General features: G+C 41.6%; 1 protein-coding gene across 16 annotated transcripts in view; it reads left to right on the top strand.

The window, feature by feature from the left end:
* The window catches only part of LOC117231757 (probable Ras GTPase-activating protein), a 252,226-nt gene that overhangs the window by 145,337 nt on the left and 91,746 nt on the right, over positions 1-15,143 (top strand). The window contains exon 3 of one of the 16 annotated variants that reach the window (XM_033492066.1): positions 12,022-12,388. The exons of the other annotated variants lie outside the window; for them this stretch is intronic. Within the exon in view, the coding sequence (XP_033347957.1) occupies positions 12,286-12,388 (103 nt within the window). The 5' untranslated portion in view covers positions 12,022-12,285. The remainder of the gene's footprint in view (positions 1-12,021; positions 12,389-15,143) is intronic. 16 annotated transcript variants of the gene reach the window in all.

A 15,143-nucleotide genomic window follows, 5' to 3' on the forward strand; every position in this document is an offset into this window, starting at 1 on the left:
ATCATTAACGCGTCAGTTATTCGCCAATTTTTTGGCCGCTCGATCGTCTCTCCTAGATTTTTTTTTCTCACTGCTTATTATGATTAATCGTGTTGACAATTATGGGAAACGGCACGGTGAAACGCGATGTTCGATTCTTATCGCTCGTTCGTTTTATCGACGGGGAAGGATCGTTCGCTATCGAAAGCTATAACGGATCGTATGGAACAGCGTCAAAGTTCTTCGGACAATTTTACGGAAATTTATGTGGAAACTGGCGAAAGTACATCGCGTGATGCTCGGATAGCGATTCAACGTAGCCTCGTCGAGCGGGTCGAATTCGTTCGATTCTGCGATCTGATTTCACGTTGGTTCTTTCGATCGTCTCTTCGATTCGTTCGTCAATGCAGATACAGATCGAGATTTATTATTATAACGATCTGTGATCCTCCGTTTCTAGAAAGATCTTTATCGATCGAAAGAGAGCATCCGAAACGATCGAATGTACATATGAATCCAAATATATATAAAAGCAAAAGCACAGAGTTCTACCGTACTCTCGTCACAATACCAATATCACGCGAATCGCTGCCGCAAAACCATTAAAAGGAACGTTAAAAGCTTCGATGGTTGAAAATCGAAGTGCGAATTAACGCGCCCCGAGCTCGGTGGATACATATTAAAGTACAGTGAATATATTGACGGACGGATTTGCATCACGAGACTTGCCGTTTGTTTGACCGTGCGAAAATTCAGCGAAAGATGGCCGGAGGGTATAAAGCTCTCGTGTTCTGCGAAAGCTCCCGGTTTAAGCAGCTTACCATCGCCGCATTCTACGCAGCGGGTAGCTGCTGCCGGATTTAAAATTTCCATTGACATAACGTGTTTTCACGGAATGGTAGAACGTAGCCCGAATCCCTTTCTAATTTGCTATTCGACCGTCGCGCGTCGGTTTAACTCGTCATAGTTTAACTCTCTCGGAACTACCGTCGAAATTTTGTCCGCCTTCACGAGCTCGTGCGTAACTTGCGAATATTTCCGTGGAAACTTGTTCGTGAACCGTGCTCTCTCGTATCCGCGACAAGTTCTCGACCTAGTTGCCTAGAGCCATCGAGGTTCGCGGTGGATTGAAAGAAGAATCGTATCGTAGCGCAGTGATGTCATACTGTGATCGAAGGAAGAACATCGGCAGAGTTTGAGTCATAGTTGCGGAAGCGACAATGGAATTTTTCTGTGCGAAAAATGCGAGTCGATTATGCAGAGGGAAGGGGATTTTCTCGCGTGTCGCATCAGATACTCTGCGTAAAATGCTGCAAAAGGGAAGATGAAAGAAAGCAAGGGAAGAGAGAATATCGGACAACGCAGGAAGCGGCTTTCAGGCAGGTAGCAACGACGCAACATCCGGTATGGATAACGCCTAACAAAAGGGTATGCTCCTTCCGTTCGCGTCGACGAAATAGATACCGGCTTTCATCGCGTGATAGCGCGCGGTAGACGGCAGATTTTTCGTGTAAAGGACGCTCCCTTGTTTCCTAGAGTTCCATTATGGAACAACCTCGTTGACGAAATACGTTTATCGGCTCTGAATAACGACTACGGAATTTATAATCGCGCTGCAAATTCACTAGAGAACGTAGAAAGATGTCGGTGTGAGAGACGTTAACGGCATTTTATTACGCGACGAGTCCTGAATTGCGTAGAAAGTGTACATGGAAATATTCGTCGTTAACTCGCAGAGTATTTATTTTCATAATTACGGATATAATTCTTCTTACGAGCGTTATATTCTGATACTTTGGCTGTGTCAAATAACTCGTACGATATACACACAGATAGTCTACGCGCTGAGAAGGTTAATCGATATTTCGTCGCAAAACGGGGGTAAGAAAAGCAGAAAAATTGATACTTTTAAAGGAGACTTGTCGTGCAATCCTGCGATCAGAATTTCCGAAACCTTTAAAACCCGCGTGACTATGAAATCCGTGGTGTATTAGCTCAGTTTGCGTGTTCTCGAGTCTTTTTTTTTACATTTGTTTCTTTGGTTGCATTTATCTATATGTTTATTTATGGCGTAAAGGAAACGCCATTTGAAAGTTGTGGTTGTGGTTAATCTGACCTATATTTTAACTTTACAAAGATAAATAATCCTACAAATATTTGGCTGTTATTAATTTTTCAGTTATATGTAAAAGAAAGCAATAGATGTTCTTCCAACAAGCGTTCAGACTTATTCGTGGAATTATTTTCGTATAATTAATAATCATTATGGATAAACCGAATCAGATATTGGACGATTTTATGTCGTTTCTGCCACTTGCTCTACTTTTCTCTTACGTTTCGCATTAGAATCTCGCGTCTCCCCGCGAAAAATAAAGCATTTACGTTATCGTACGTACTTGTTTTGGGACTAATTTAGCGAAACTCCCGACACAAGCGTATCACGATGTTTCGCATTTTGTTAGGACGTAAAATATTTCATAAATAGCCATCTCGCTGCCGACAGCCTTCCGTCTTTATTTACGTTAACAGGGTCGATTTAATTTAACTCGGTCGCTTTACCAGCCAAAAACTTGGAAACGAAACGAAAAGAGCACGACAATTTGCCAAATGCTGCCGCCTCTGTTCATTGTTCGATGTCCGTGCATCCTTCTTTCGTTGATAGGCCACAGGGTATGCTACGTGATCAAGTGTGCAACGCGGAGATTTTATAACAATATCTGGGACAGGTCGGTGAACTTTTCATAAGCGAGATTCTTTCGTTCGCGTTTCTCGTGATCCATAAACGATCGAATAACGTTTAATTCTCCGGGATGAGGATCAGACAGGCGCGTTTTAAAATATATTGGACCGGTAAAAAAGTAACGCCGTTTTTCGTACAAAACTTCATTTGCAATTTAAGCAGAGTATAAGTGAAATACAAATGGGTTAATGCAAGTATAAATCTTTATTAACGTTGTTATTTATGGATAAGGTTGAGGTCAGAATTAATGGCGCAATACAGGTAGAATACAATATAAACAGAGCGAATTTATATTTTAATTGCACCGTTGAAATTATCATAGGCGATAAAGTGAAATCCGCGAGTTATCGATCCGTGGCAAACAGAGGTGCACGGCGAATAATTTCACGAATCAGTATGTGGAAGTAATGATCCCATAGTCGCGATCGTTGAACGCGATTAAAACTGAAAATTTACTCCGATTCTCTCAGACATTATTATGCGTATTTTAATTGCCATTTAATCTGCTGCGTTGTTTTTTAAGTTCTCGAACTAACGAATTAAAAATCTTTTCGTTCTTTTAATTTCTGTTTTCTCGTTCCCTTGTTTAAAAATCATTTCTTTGTTATCGCTGTACAATCCAATGTATCTGAAGTCGTTTAATGAAAATTGACATTTAAAGTTATCTACGCGTATATATAAATATAATTGGACTATCCTTTATGGCAGTTGTATCTATTACCTCTCGCTATAAGAAATATGACTATCGTAAGAATGTAACGAAACTAAAAGAAGAATGTACGTGTGAGATGCAAAAGCCAATTGTATCGTATGGAAAGACAGACTGGAATTTCGTTTCGCGTAGAAACCCGTGGACGTAATCTCCGCTCACGGCACTTGTAATCAAAACGGCGTAACGGAATAAATATCGCGACTGCTTGCTACTTGTACGTGGTATTGACCAAGACACGTTCCCCGCTCAAATTATTTACCGTTTACTGTTCAAAACACCACGAAAACGTGTTTGCAAATAGAGTAGATAAACAAAGAATGAGATCTCGAGAGGAGACGAATGGCGCGGGTAAACGAGGTGGCACGAAATCGCAAGTGTATAAAGCCGGGAAGGCCATGCTCGGACAATCAGGAATGCTAATCGAGTTAATCGACATTCGCTGAGCTACTAATTAGCTCGCGATGCGGCGTAATGAACAGGGTCGAGTATTAAATTCTTCGAAAGTGGAGATTACAGTTGAATTCGATGGTTCGCGTGTGGAGGAAGAGCTCGGCGAACAGTTCATGTGTAACTGGATAGCAATGTTGTATAAGTAAATATGTAGAATGAACTGCTACGTGGGAACCTGTTGTAACTATGGCTAAGATCGTGATTAAATTTGCTTAGGGAAAAATTGTATATTTTGTATATTTGATATTTAAAAAATATCATATTAAATACATGCATGATGTTAGCAAGTACAGAAGCATCTGGCTTTACAATGTAATAACTGTATGGTCGAAGATTATAATACACGAGTATACGGTATGAAATTATAAGCACTTGATGCGAATTATTTGCGAGACGGAAATGCAGCGTACCCCGCATCGTTGTAATTAATGTTAGAAACGGAGGAATTGCATCGCATCGTTTCCAAAAGGAGTAACGCGAAGGGCATAATATCGCTTTCTTACATTTCCAGCAATAGGTGAAATTAACGCAAGAGACAAACGAAAGTTAATTCTGTAGCCGAGCGAACTTTTTAAATTCCACCGGATGCTCGTTGAAACGTATTTCGCGTGAAAAACGTCGAAACATTCGCAGTAGAACGGCGAAAGGATCGTAATGGTCTTAACAACGTTTCTAAATATCTTCCCTGGTTCGAATATTGCGAAACGGTGCTTTGAGGTGGAGTAAAAGCAATGTTCCGAGAAAACGTTATCCAACTGCGTTAATTTCATTACACGAATCTCGCGCCAACCGGGCGGCCGCTTAATCGCGGCGCGTATACACTGTGTGCACGTCCCTTTGTTGCCGGTACTTTCCACCGATTGTTTCGGCGTTTCTAACGTTACATAATGCATGCACGATTGTTATGCAATCGCACACCTGCGCTTGTGCGGTCCATGCCGAAGATGAAGCGCATTTTCGCGCGTCCGAACGGCTCCATTCTTGCCAGGAAACAATGTTTCCGCGCTGTAATTGATTTCCGATACACGCGTAGTAATAATAATTGGAATTAATACACAGCATATTGTTTGCAATTGAATTCGAGGTTTGCTCTCTGCAGAACAAAAGAGAATATCGTTGGTTTGTGATAATCGTTCAGTCGAACTGACTCGAACTGACCGATGATTAAATACATTATTACATTATGTTACGTTATACTATATTATATTATTAGATTAAATAGGTACGTTATTACAAGTACGTTGTATCGGAATATTAGAATTTTTGCTACATCGGATACACGAAAGGAATAATCTATGCTTTTATAGTTTATCATCTGTTCGAACAGTAGCAAATTGTATCGAAGAAACGGCCGTCGAAAAATCTTTTGCTTCGATAAAAACCCGGTGTTCGGAATTTTGAGTGGTCGTCCGTTTATGGCACGGACAGGCCCCTTTCCCTTCTTCTAAATCTAATGACTCCGAGGTCAGGTAAAAAATCTCGGGAAAGGACCAGCCGGAAGCGCACGATGGACAGACGAAACCCAACGGCTGGTAGGAAGAATCAGCAACGTAGGAGGACAGTTTATCATCGGACATCGTACCGCGCGGGTGAAATACTTCACCCCCAACAAGATCCTACCTCCGCCGTGTTCATAACATCACACTTTACTTTTATACAACAACTGCAAATACAGTGCTAGATTACCCTAACGCTCGATCTATTAAACCTCCTCCTCCTTGAGCGTTAAGTCATTCGAGGTAGGCGATATCGCCGACCGATCGCAGTTTGACCTGACCGGTTGCTCTTTAGTCGAGAATTCGCAACACTCGGAGTAGTAACCTGCATTAGATCTTTTTCGAATAATATTTGACGAGTACGAAATTACTAAATATCCGAAGAAACTCGCATAAAAGACAAAAAATAAAAAATTGAAATTTCAAATATAGTGCAAATAAAAAATTACGGGCATCTATTTTCTCAACGATCGGTTAGCTTCTATTGAAAAAAAAAATCATCAAAAATCTTCAACACGGTCGTTTAGAAAACGTTCGGCGAGTGATTCGAGCAAGACGGCGAATATTTTCAAGCTTTTCGCGCGAAGACTGGTTTCACTCGTAAATCTGTCGAATATTCGACCACGTTTTCAGAGAGCATAAATCGCGGATCGTAATTCCAGCCAGCAAGGGCGAAAAGCTCTGCGTACCCCGCGATAGGTTCACGTCAGTCTCGATAAATCAACTTTACGAGCTTACGCGCGAATCGGGACGTGCTTTCACCGGAAGTGTCGCCGGTGTAATAGAAAAAATGATTACGCGTTCCGTTTTCACGGCTGGGGATAAAGAAAGTCGGGAGACCGCTCCAGTAACGCGAGTTAATGATTCCTCGAGAAGAAGAATAGCGATTCGTTTGATTCTATTTAGTCGGACAGGGAAAGAATGGAAATCGAAATAGTTGTCTGGAGTCTTTCTTCCTCGTCGGTGTTTCATCCTTGATGTCTGTCTCGCGAAACGAGTAGCACGGTGTTTCGCGTAATTGCGAAAGCGACGGTGATTCTTGTCCGTTGCGCACGGTATGTACTTACATATGTAAGTAGGTGGTCTGATTTTGTACGCGGAACCAAGCTGCGTATAATAACAAGAGGAAATTGCGAGAAGCGGAGGAAGAAGGAGTACTTCGTCTAAACTATATAGCTACCTCGTATGTTTCAAAAGTTTGGTTGTTGTTTAACTAAAATATTTAAAGAATCGATCCTTTTCGTAAAAATACAAAAGATAATGGTTATTTTTGTTGTCGAGCTAAAAATAAAATTGCTAGAAACAAAAGAAACGTAAGAGATATACCCGAATTATTCGTAAGTGTAGCGACACGAGAAGTCGCTTCTTCTGTTTCCGTCTTCGATCATCCAACGATGCCGACGATTTCTCAGCTTTGGTTCATCGTTAAAAGCTACTTGAACCAGCGTCTCGGATCCTCCTCTATTTTAAGCACCGCTATATCTTTTACGAAACGTCGACGCGAATAGTCGTCCGTGGCCAGGCCAACCTTTAATCCTCGACAGAATCTCAAATCCGGCCTTTGAACTCGAAATTCACCAGACCGCGTGTGACTCTCCCTCGACGGAAGACTTAAGCCGAAATTAAACTATTCCATTTGTAAATTTCTCGAGAAGCACCATCTTTGCCGTAACTGCGGATAATTTCTCTCTGACTACCAACTTCGTCTTTCGCATCCACGTGCCATCAAATAGTTGCGAATTCTTCGTTCGATCGAACACAGATACGATATATTTTTGTAATACAGTTTATGCATAATTTTTCTCCGTTTATTAGTCGATTACTTAATGTATAATTAAGGTAAAAGACAAGGCACTCTACTTTCTTTCTACGCGCATGCTATCAAAAATAATTATCTTATTTTCGAATTTCATAAACGTGTACAGACAAGAATTTTCATTTCGTAATAAAATTTGCAAAAAAATGGTGCAAAGTGGATCTTGACGTATTATAAAATGCTGTCCGGATAATCGAGTTGATATGTTAATTGCCAATTACTCGTATGAAATTCTTCTTTGTTTTGTCGGGCTCATTAACGTTTCGCCGTATTGGAGGAAGATATTCGAGAAATGGAAAAACAGCAAAATAATGGTCACGGGAAGAAGTTTGAAATTAAGAACAGTGTTATGTTATTTATACGTCGTCGTTAATATTCATTAGGGCCTCTTTAATGGTAAAATGACAAAATTGCGACTGAAAATTTACGACATCTCGTGCGAAGGCTAATAGAGAAGCGCCTACTGTAAACGATAAAATTGTGGGTCGTGGACACGCGCAAGGATAAAATCGACTAGCTCGTTATTCACAGTCGTTCGACGAGAAACACCAGTTTTCGCGATCGTGAAATCATGTTTCCGCTCGCGATTCCATGGATTTTGCGACGGATAAAACTTGCAAGGTCAATGTTTTTTTTCAAATACCTTTAATGACAGCACAAATTCCGTAATCCTTTTCGACGTTCCGATGAATATTCATCGAACGCATACCCAGATTTGTCTGCTTGTTTCTGCTTCTCTGTAAGAAATTTCTACTCTTTTCTTACAAATATTTCTTTCAAAATATCTTCTTACAAAGAAATAATTAAACGATATCGACGATATCGTTGCAAATATGGCACGGTTTATCACTACGAAGTAACATCGTTAAGATCTTTTACGGGTTTTTCGCGTTACGAAGAGCCGACATCGTCCGCACACTGTCCTCTATCGACGTCTTTCCTGCCACTATTTAAAGCTCTAAAGAAGCAACCAGCAACAGGGAGAAAATTAACTACAGCAGCAGACGCCGTAAAAGAGGAGCTCGTAATGTTCGCAATTAGCTCTCATCGATCCGCTCCGAATTGCCCGAAACTAACGAACGTCACGCCATGCCGCGTTAATTAGTTCCAGAAAATTTATCTCCATTGTTTGTTCCTTCTGTCCCGAAGATTCATCCGTCGACGATCCGTCGATCACGGGTAAAGACGCAATTTCAAATTCTACTATGTACTTTCTGTCGGTTATCCTTCGCGATGGACATTGATCTCTATTTTCAAGCGACACGACGCGAATGGAACGAAACCTGCGAGTTCACGTAGCGTCGTTAATATCCGATACCGATCCGATATCGTAAATCTTGCTCGAACGCCGGCTCAATGTAATTGCCCTGTTGCGATGAGCGGCCTTAACGATCCGCGCTCTTGTTTCCCCGCCGAATGATTAACGAACCAGTTTTCGAACGTCGAGGAAACGGCGAAAAGCTCGCTGGGTAAATATAATAACAGTTCCTGAGGCGCGTAAGATTTACGACGGGTTAATGGCGTGTGTATTGTAACGAACGTATCTTCCAATGGGACGTAGATGGCGTATTATTGCTCGACTCGTGATCGAATCTCGTACAATGCGGTGGATAGGCTGAAATAGCGGATACGTAAGAAAAATACCAGGTAACTACGAATCTGTGTCTAAACGTGCGTTAGGATAAGCGAGCCGAGCCACGAAGTTACGAACGATACGTAATTGGAGATGGAACGTTTATACCGGGTTCGCGATCGATGGTGAGTTAATACACGATTATTTCTATACGTATCGTGCGTGCGAAATTTGTAAGAATATGTTATTTCAGTCGCGTTTCTTCCCACAAACATATCCAGCGGATCTCTGCGATCCGAGATCTAATTAATATTTCATTTACCGTAAATTACTCGGATCGTTAATTAGTTAGAAGAAGAAATTAACGAGCACCGATGCTAGCGAACAGCATTCGTATCTCTTGCGCCTTTCCGTTGCGCCATGCTGCGCGGTCGCTTCATGGAAATGGAAATTGAAGTTTACGAGCAACAGGTGGTTCGTGGGGATATCATTTCTGTAGCGCGTTCTCCGAGTCATTCTCGATCGAGATCTTCCGTGCTTTACCTTCGGATTCGTCCAGTCGAGATCCGAATGTGTCCCCGAAAAAGGTTGAAAATTTCGCGTGTATCGAATAACGAACGACGATTGCGAGAGACATTTTTAACGCGAGAGGTAGCGAGACTGTGTTTTCGTTGAAGGAAAATTTGGAAATTTTGCTTCGTTTCTGGCATTTTCAATTGGTCTATATACTTGGAAAGTTACGCCAAACTTTGCTTCCGCTCGAAAGAAAGATCGTCGAAGTTCTAACGAGGCTTAAGAGCGAGAGAGTTTCTGTTTCTACTTGTGTTTCCACGAAATTATCGGAAATAAATTTATTATTTGACTGCAACAAAGTTATGGCCTTATGTAAACGACGTGCATACGTATAGAAATGTCGAGAAACCGTGGCGAGTGGTATTTTTCTGTATTTAAAGGTTGTAAAGCAGACAGTGAAAACAAATGGAGTTATTTCCATCGATAACAGTAGTTCGAATCCGGTTCCTTAAACGCAAGTTCAAATATTTTAAAGCTAATAATAGAGCTGAAAATTGTAAAGGAATGCCTGAAATATTAGTCGAAGGAGCGTATTCGAAACTCTGCGAGAACTTATTCCTGTTTAAAATAAGATTGTTATTCTAGCAACGACGAATCGAATAACCATCCGCATCGCGGCGGCAACGATGCCTCGAGAGCTGAAATCGAAACTTATCTCTCTGCCTTTCGGTCTTTAATTACGAGCTAGCCTGGCGGCCTATTTAAAAAGTGCACCACGCCCACGCACACCTACGAGCTGCAGCGCGTGCATAAGCAAAGAGCCCACACGCTGGCAAGCGAAGCATAAATTATACGTTTAGCAAATCGCAATCGTGTGTACGCACGCGCACGCTTGTTGGATTAATCCTTGCAGAATACAATAATTGCGAGAGCACGATGCCACATAAAAGCGGTTCCCCTCTTGCATAAGTGAGTCGTCATTGGCTCCTTTGCGGTGCCTTTTCGTGCTTTAAAATTATCATTCTTGCGAGGGAATTTGAAAACGTCGTGGCTGATACTCTCGATCTTTAAGCGTTAAAATTAAATTAATTTCACAGGGGCGTGAAAAAGGATGCAACAAGACGCTGAACTTAAGAATGAGAAATCCCTTTTCAACAAATTCCCCGAGTTAGCGTTAACGCGTAATTTCTTGACTCGCCGAAGCAAGTTCTATAGAAGCGTGTTCTTCTCCAAGTTGGAAAACATTTTTAATAGAGATAAAGGCTTTACCGGATCAAGAACGATCTCGAAGATCGTCTTCGACGACGAATAAACTATATTTGCCGAAAGGAAAAGAAATACTCCGGTGGATAACAAGAGTTGTAACATCACACTTTACTCGTCCCTTCCTCCATTCATCACGATCGTGCGAATCGCCTTGCAGCTTCGTTGTGCAATCCGTTTCTGCAAGATATCCCGCAAATCCTAACCAACTAGTCTCCGAAGATTTATTTGCCGTTGGTCTCCTCCGAGATTCTCCTTCGGTGGCTAGCACGTCCCATATATGTATGCCTACGAAGGAAAAATCTCACAGAGGGTTGCGCTTTTCATTCGCCGTACACGACCATCGTGTAAATCGTACAAAGCCACGGTAATAATCTTTAATGAAAATGTAGAGGCGTTTTTCAACGTTGATTAATGTTGGACGAAATCACGGGGAAGAGTGTGCACGTTGGAACAAACGACGAACAATAAACGATAAAGAGCTGGAGCGTGCAGGATGAGAGGTTTACGTAACGGTGAGTGATGGATCGTTTATTAACGGTTTGGTCTAATTCGACCAACACGTTACGCAATTGTTGCCATATTTGTTTTTGTTCGATCGGTTGAACACGACGAGCTCGAACTTTTCACCGATGTCTTAGAAACCCGATCTAATCGGTCGCGATGCATTGAAAATAAATTTTCAACTCGATGATTTCCGATAGGTTTCTAATATATCGAGATATTTTTCATTTTTGCGGTTTCGGGTATTCGTAAAGCGAATTTCGATCCAGCATGTCGAAGGTTATTTGTTAAATGTGAAATTGTTGAATCGTAGATACAAAAGATTTTCATATTCGACGGGAAAGAAGGGTTCGATAGTAATCTATTGGAAGATAAATTACTTAAGTTCGTCTTACCGACGATTCCAGCTTTTATCGTTTAGCGTGTGTCACATGTTATTCTTTAATGCGACCCACTTATCGTTTTTTTTTTTTTTAACTTATTACGTTGAAGACATATTTTTAGTGGATATTTATATACATATGTATCTTTGTCGTACTGGAAAAACTCGGAGGTATAAAAAGACGAAGCGTCGTTATTGTTAAACGCAACCTTCGGAAAAAATCTGCAAAGGCAGGTGTGTGTATTACGTAAAAAAACAACGTCCACTCTATAATAGTAGTTATATCGCGACACAAAGCAGACAGCGCACACTCAGATCCATATGATCGTAATTTGTAATTATACGTATTTGACAATGAATTTGTATGAATTAATTTCAATAGGAAATTATTCAATGTTCGCGTTCGGCATTAAATTCTACGTTAGGAATAAAGAGAGGCGAAAGACACGCAGAATAAAAATGGAAAGAACTTCCAGTTTCGTAGAAGTAAAGTTCGGTTTTCCCGGATCTCGGGTTTCGTGTCGCTATTTTGGAGAACGTTCCTCGAGCGTGCGTCGATCAACGTCGCTCGACGAATTTGATTTTCTTTGCAGGTGTGAACTAGAGCGAGGAAGGAGACGAGAGGAGATTGGCCGCGACCTACCGCCACGCCCACGCACCTGTGCCAAGGCAGGATCGCGCGTAGTTACCCGTTAATTAGTCGTTAATTAACCCGGTACTCGTTGGCGCGAGCATCGTCGCGGGCAACTCGCAAAAAAATGCCGCGGCACTCGGTTTACCTCGGACCTACTTGACGGAAGCGGCCGCAGGAGCTTCGTTAGAGGGGGTTCCGAACTCTCGAGAAATTGGCCTTGAAGATGCACAACGTTTCGACGGAGGGCGCGTCGCCCGGTGGTCGAAGATTGTCGCGCAGTTTTCACTCCTGCCTTCGTGGAGCTGACCACGACGACCTTGAATCAGGTAGATTACCAATTACAGGCCTGAACGAAAGCGTAGAAGCGAGGTTACAACTGCGTGAAATACGATGTAAAATACTGTATAATAATAATAGTTGGACGGAGAAAGAAGAGAGTTACGTAAATTGTAAGAGGCAAAGAGAAAGAGAAATAGGGCAGAGTACGACGATTAAATTACAGAGGAATCCGAAGTTTTTGAACGATCTATCGAGTACAAACCAAGAGAATAAACTGTAATCGACCTAATATGTTCGTTCAAATTATGTTTATGGATTTTCTTCGCTATTGAAATTGCAATTATTTGCGTTTGAGTATTTCCTCCTAATTAGCTACCGCCTAATTAAATATCACCTTCTAATATCGTTTCTTGGTAGTGCAATTAAATTTCTTTTTTTTTTTTTCTTTTTTCCTCCACTGCGATTAACGTCATAAATCATTGCCAACGGTTTATTGTTGATTTTTGTCACGACGCTTGTCACGACGCTTGTCACGACGACAGAGATTGAACGATTTCGCTACATCGTACGTAGGATAAGGACACGCAAGATCTACACAGGACGTAGGTGACTCGCGTATGCAATGTTACGAGCCTACGCTCGTTAAAACTGCACTTCTACTTTCCCATAAAAGAAAACCTCTCGTGGGAAAAAGGAGAACGAGTCGCGATTGATACGGTTGGCACAGATGCGTTTCCAGATGGAAATTCCTCGTCGAACGACAACGATCTGTAAACGTTTCGCGTTACTCGAATATTCGGTCTTGTAGGGAAAAGAATTTGATGGATACCTGCTACCTACATAGCAGACGATTGCTCAACGGATGCTAACAGCTATGTGCGTACGTATTCTTCAGAGAAATTTCAGGACCCGAGAATGTATGCTTTTTAACGTTTTTAAAGTTTCTAATTTCTTTGACATTTTTGTAACGTAATATAACCGTAATACAGTTAACATACCTGTATAAAAGCGTATGTGACACGTAAGCTCAAACATAAATGTATTTTAAATTTCTGATCAGATTCGTCGGATCAGATCGTTACATTTAACGAATTTACGGTCGAAAACAGATCGCATCTATGTCGCTACAACGAAATTCTTTCTAACCTTGTAATATAAGAAAGAAATTTCTCAACGTGTTGCTCGTGTATCCGGCGGAATAAAACTCGTTCGCCGGCAGTTTCATTCAGAAAGAATAAAAAGACACCGATATTTATGCCCCGCAAATAATTCACGCGAATATACGATACGGTAACCAGAACGTCTGACGCCCACAAATTCTCGAGCGAGAAACGCGCTTTAAAAGTATCTACGTAGCTCCCAAAATACATACTCGGTGTGTTTGCCGCTTCGACCATCTCACCGTGTCGCGAGAAATGCCATAAAAGCATCTGAAAATGTAGCATAAATAGCGACGGACGTTAACTAATATAACGTGGTGAAATCGAAAAAGAGACAATTTTGTGTGTAGAAGATTCGAAGAACGCAGTATTTGGATACTCGCCGCGTAGTAAGATGATTTACGACGACTTACGACGCCATAGAGAGATAAATTTGATAGAAGTTTGACAGCGATTTAGCACGGCTAAATCTAGTCGAATGTGTTGCTCCTTTTAAATTCGTCGAACGAGTGTTCTATTTCTTAAAAATACGACGATATGTAAGAACCCGAATTGATCCAGTCTGCGAATATGTGCGTGTGTACTTTGGATGCAGCCAAGTAAGGTGTATTTACGAGATCTCCGGTGTGGCTCACGAGCGTAACCGAAGGAGGCAGCGTTAATATTTACTTTCATACGCGGCCTCCACTTGCGTCAGTTCATTGCCGACTGTATCATGTTCACTGTCCAACTGAGAGGCTGCTCGTGAATCGATACCGTGTGTCTAGATGTGTCGTTGATTATCTTTTCACCGAAGAAGAACGATAATCGTCATTGAGAAGACATCCGTTATTTCCTCCCACGCTTACGACTTCGTCTCTCGACATGAATGGATCCGTATGCGTAATGCGTATGCAAAGGAGACTTTGGTCGATTCCACTCGTCGAGTACTCTTACAGCCTTTGTACTCTCTAAATAAGGTCCATGGAATCGACACAGCGGATCTTCTGTATTCTTAATACGAGTAGACACGTACACGCGTAGTTGACATTTGTGACGAAACAGTGAAAGAACTATACTTGCTGCGTTCAATCAATTTCAAATCGAACTCGTTTTTCGGACAGAATCCTGCAAAAAACGATATTAAGTATCGCTAATGTCGGTGACGATATGCTGTAAAACATCGTGAAACGTCGAAGCCATGATCTTAACGCTAATGAAACGGAAACGATCGTGAAGATTTATCGAGTTTCGAGTCGTGACCGACGAGAATTTTCTTGATCCGTGGCGGATTTATCGATGGTTAATTGGTCGTTGAATCATCGATTCGTCGCGTGGACGAGTGTCGCGAAATTGCCTAGGCTGTACGAACCGATCGCTCTGTGCTCGAGGGATAGCTGTTCGCGTGTTCAACGATCTTTGGTAGGATCGACGAGTTTAGCGTCGATCGCTACGAATCAATTGTACGCTTTCACGGAGTTTGGATAAACGGTTTATCGAACCGTGAATAAAATGGCCGTTTCATTCTCTCGTGGTTTACGACGTTCGGATAAAAGTTAGGCTCGCGATTACAACTTGTAAGTTATTGGACAGGAAAATCGTGCGTCGTGGATTTCGGAGGATATCGAAATTTCAAAAAATCGACGTTGAAACTTCGAAGCAC

This window comes from Bombus vosnesenskii, unplaced genomic scaffold, assembly GCF_011952255.1.
Source record: "Bombus vosnesenskii isolate JDL3184/JDL3185 unplaced genomic scaffold, Bvos_JDL3184-5_v1.1 scf7180000013262, whole genome shotgun sequence".
In the NCBI taxonomy this organism is placed as follows: domain Eukaryota; kingdom Metazoa; phylum Arthropoda; class Insecta; order Hymenoptera; family Apidae; genus Bombus; species Bombus vosnesenskii.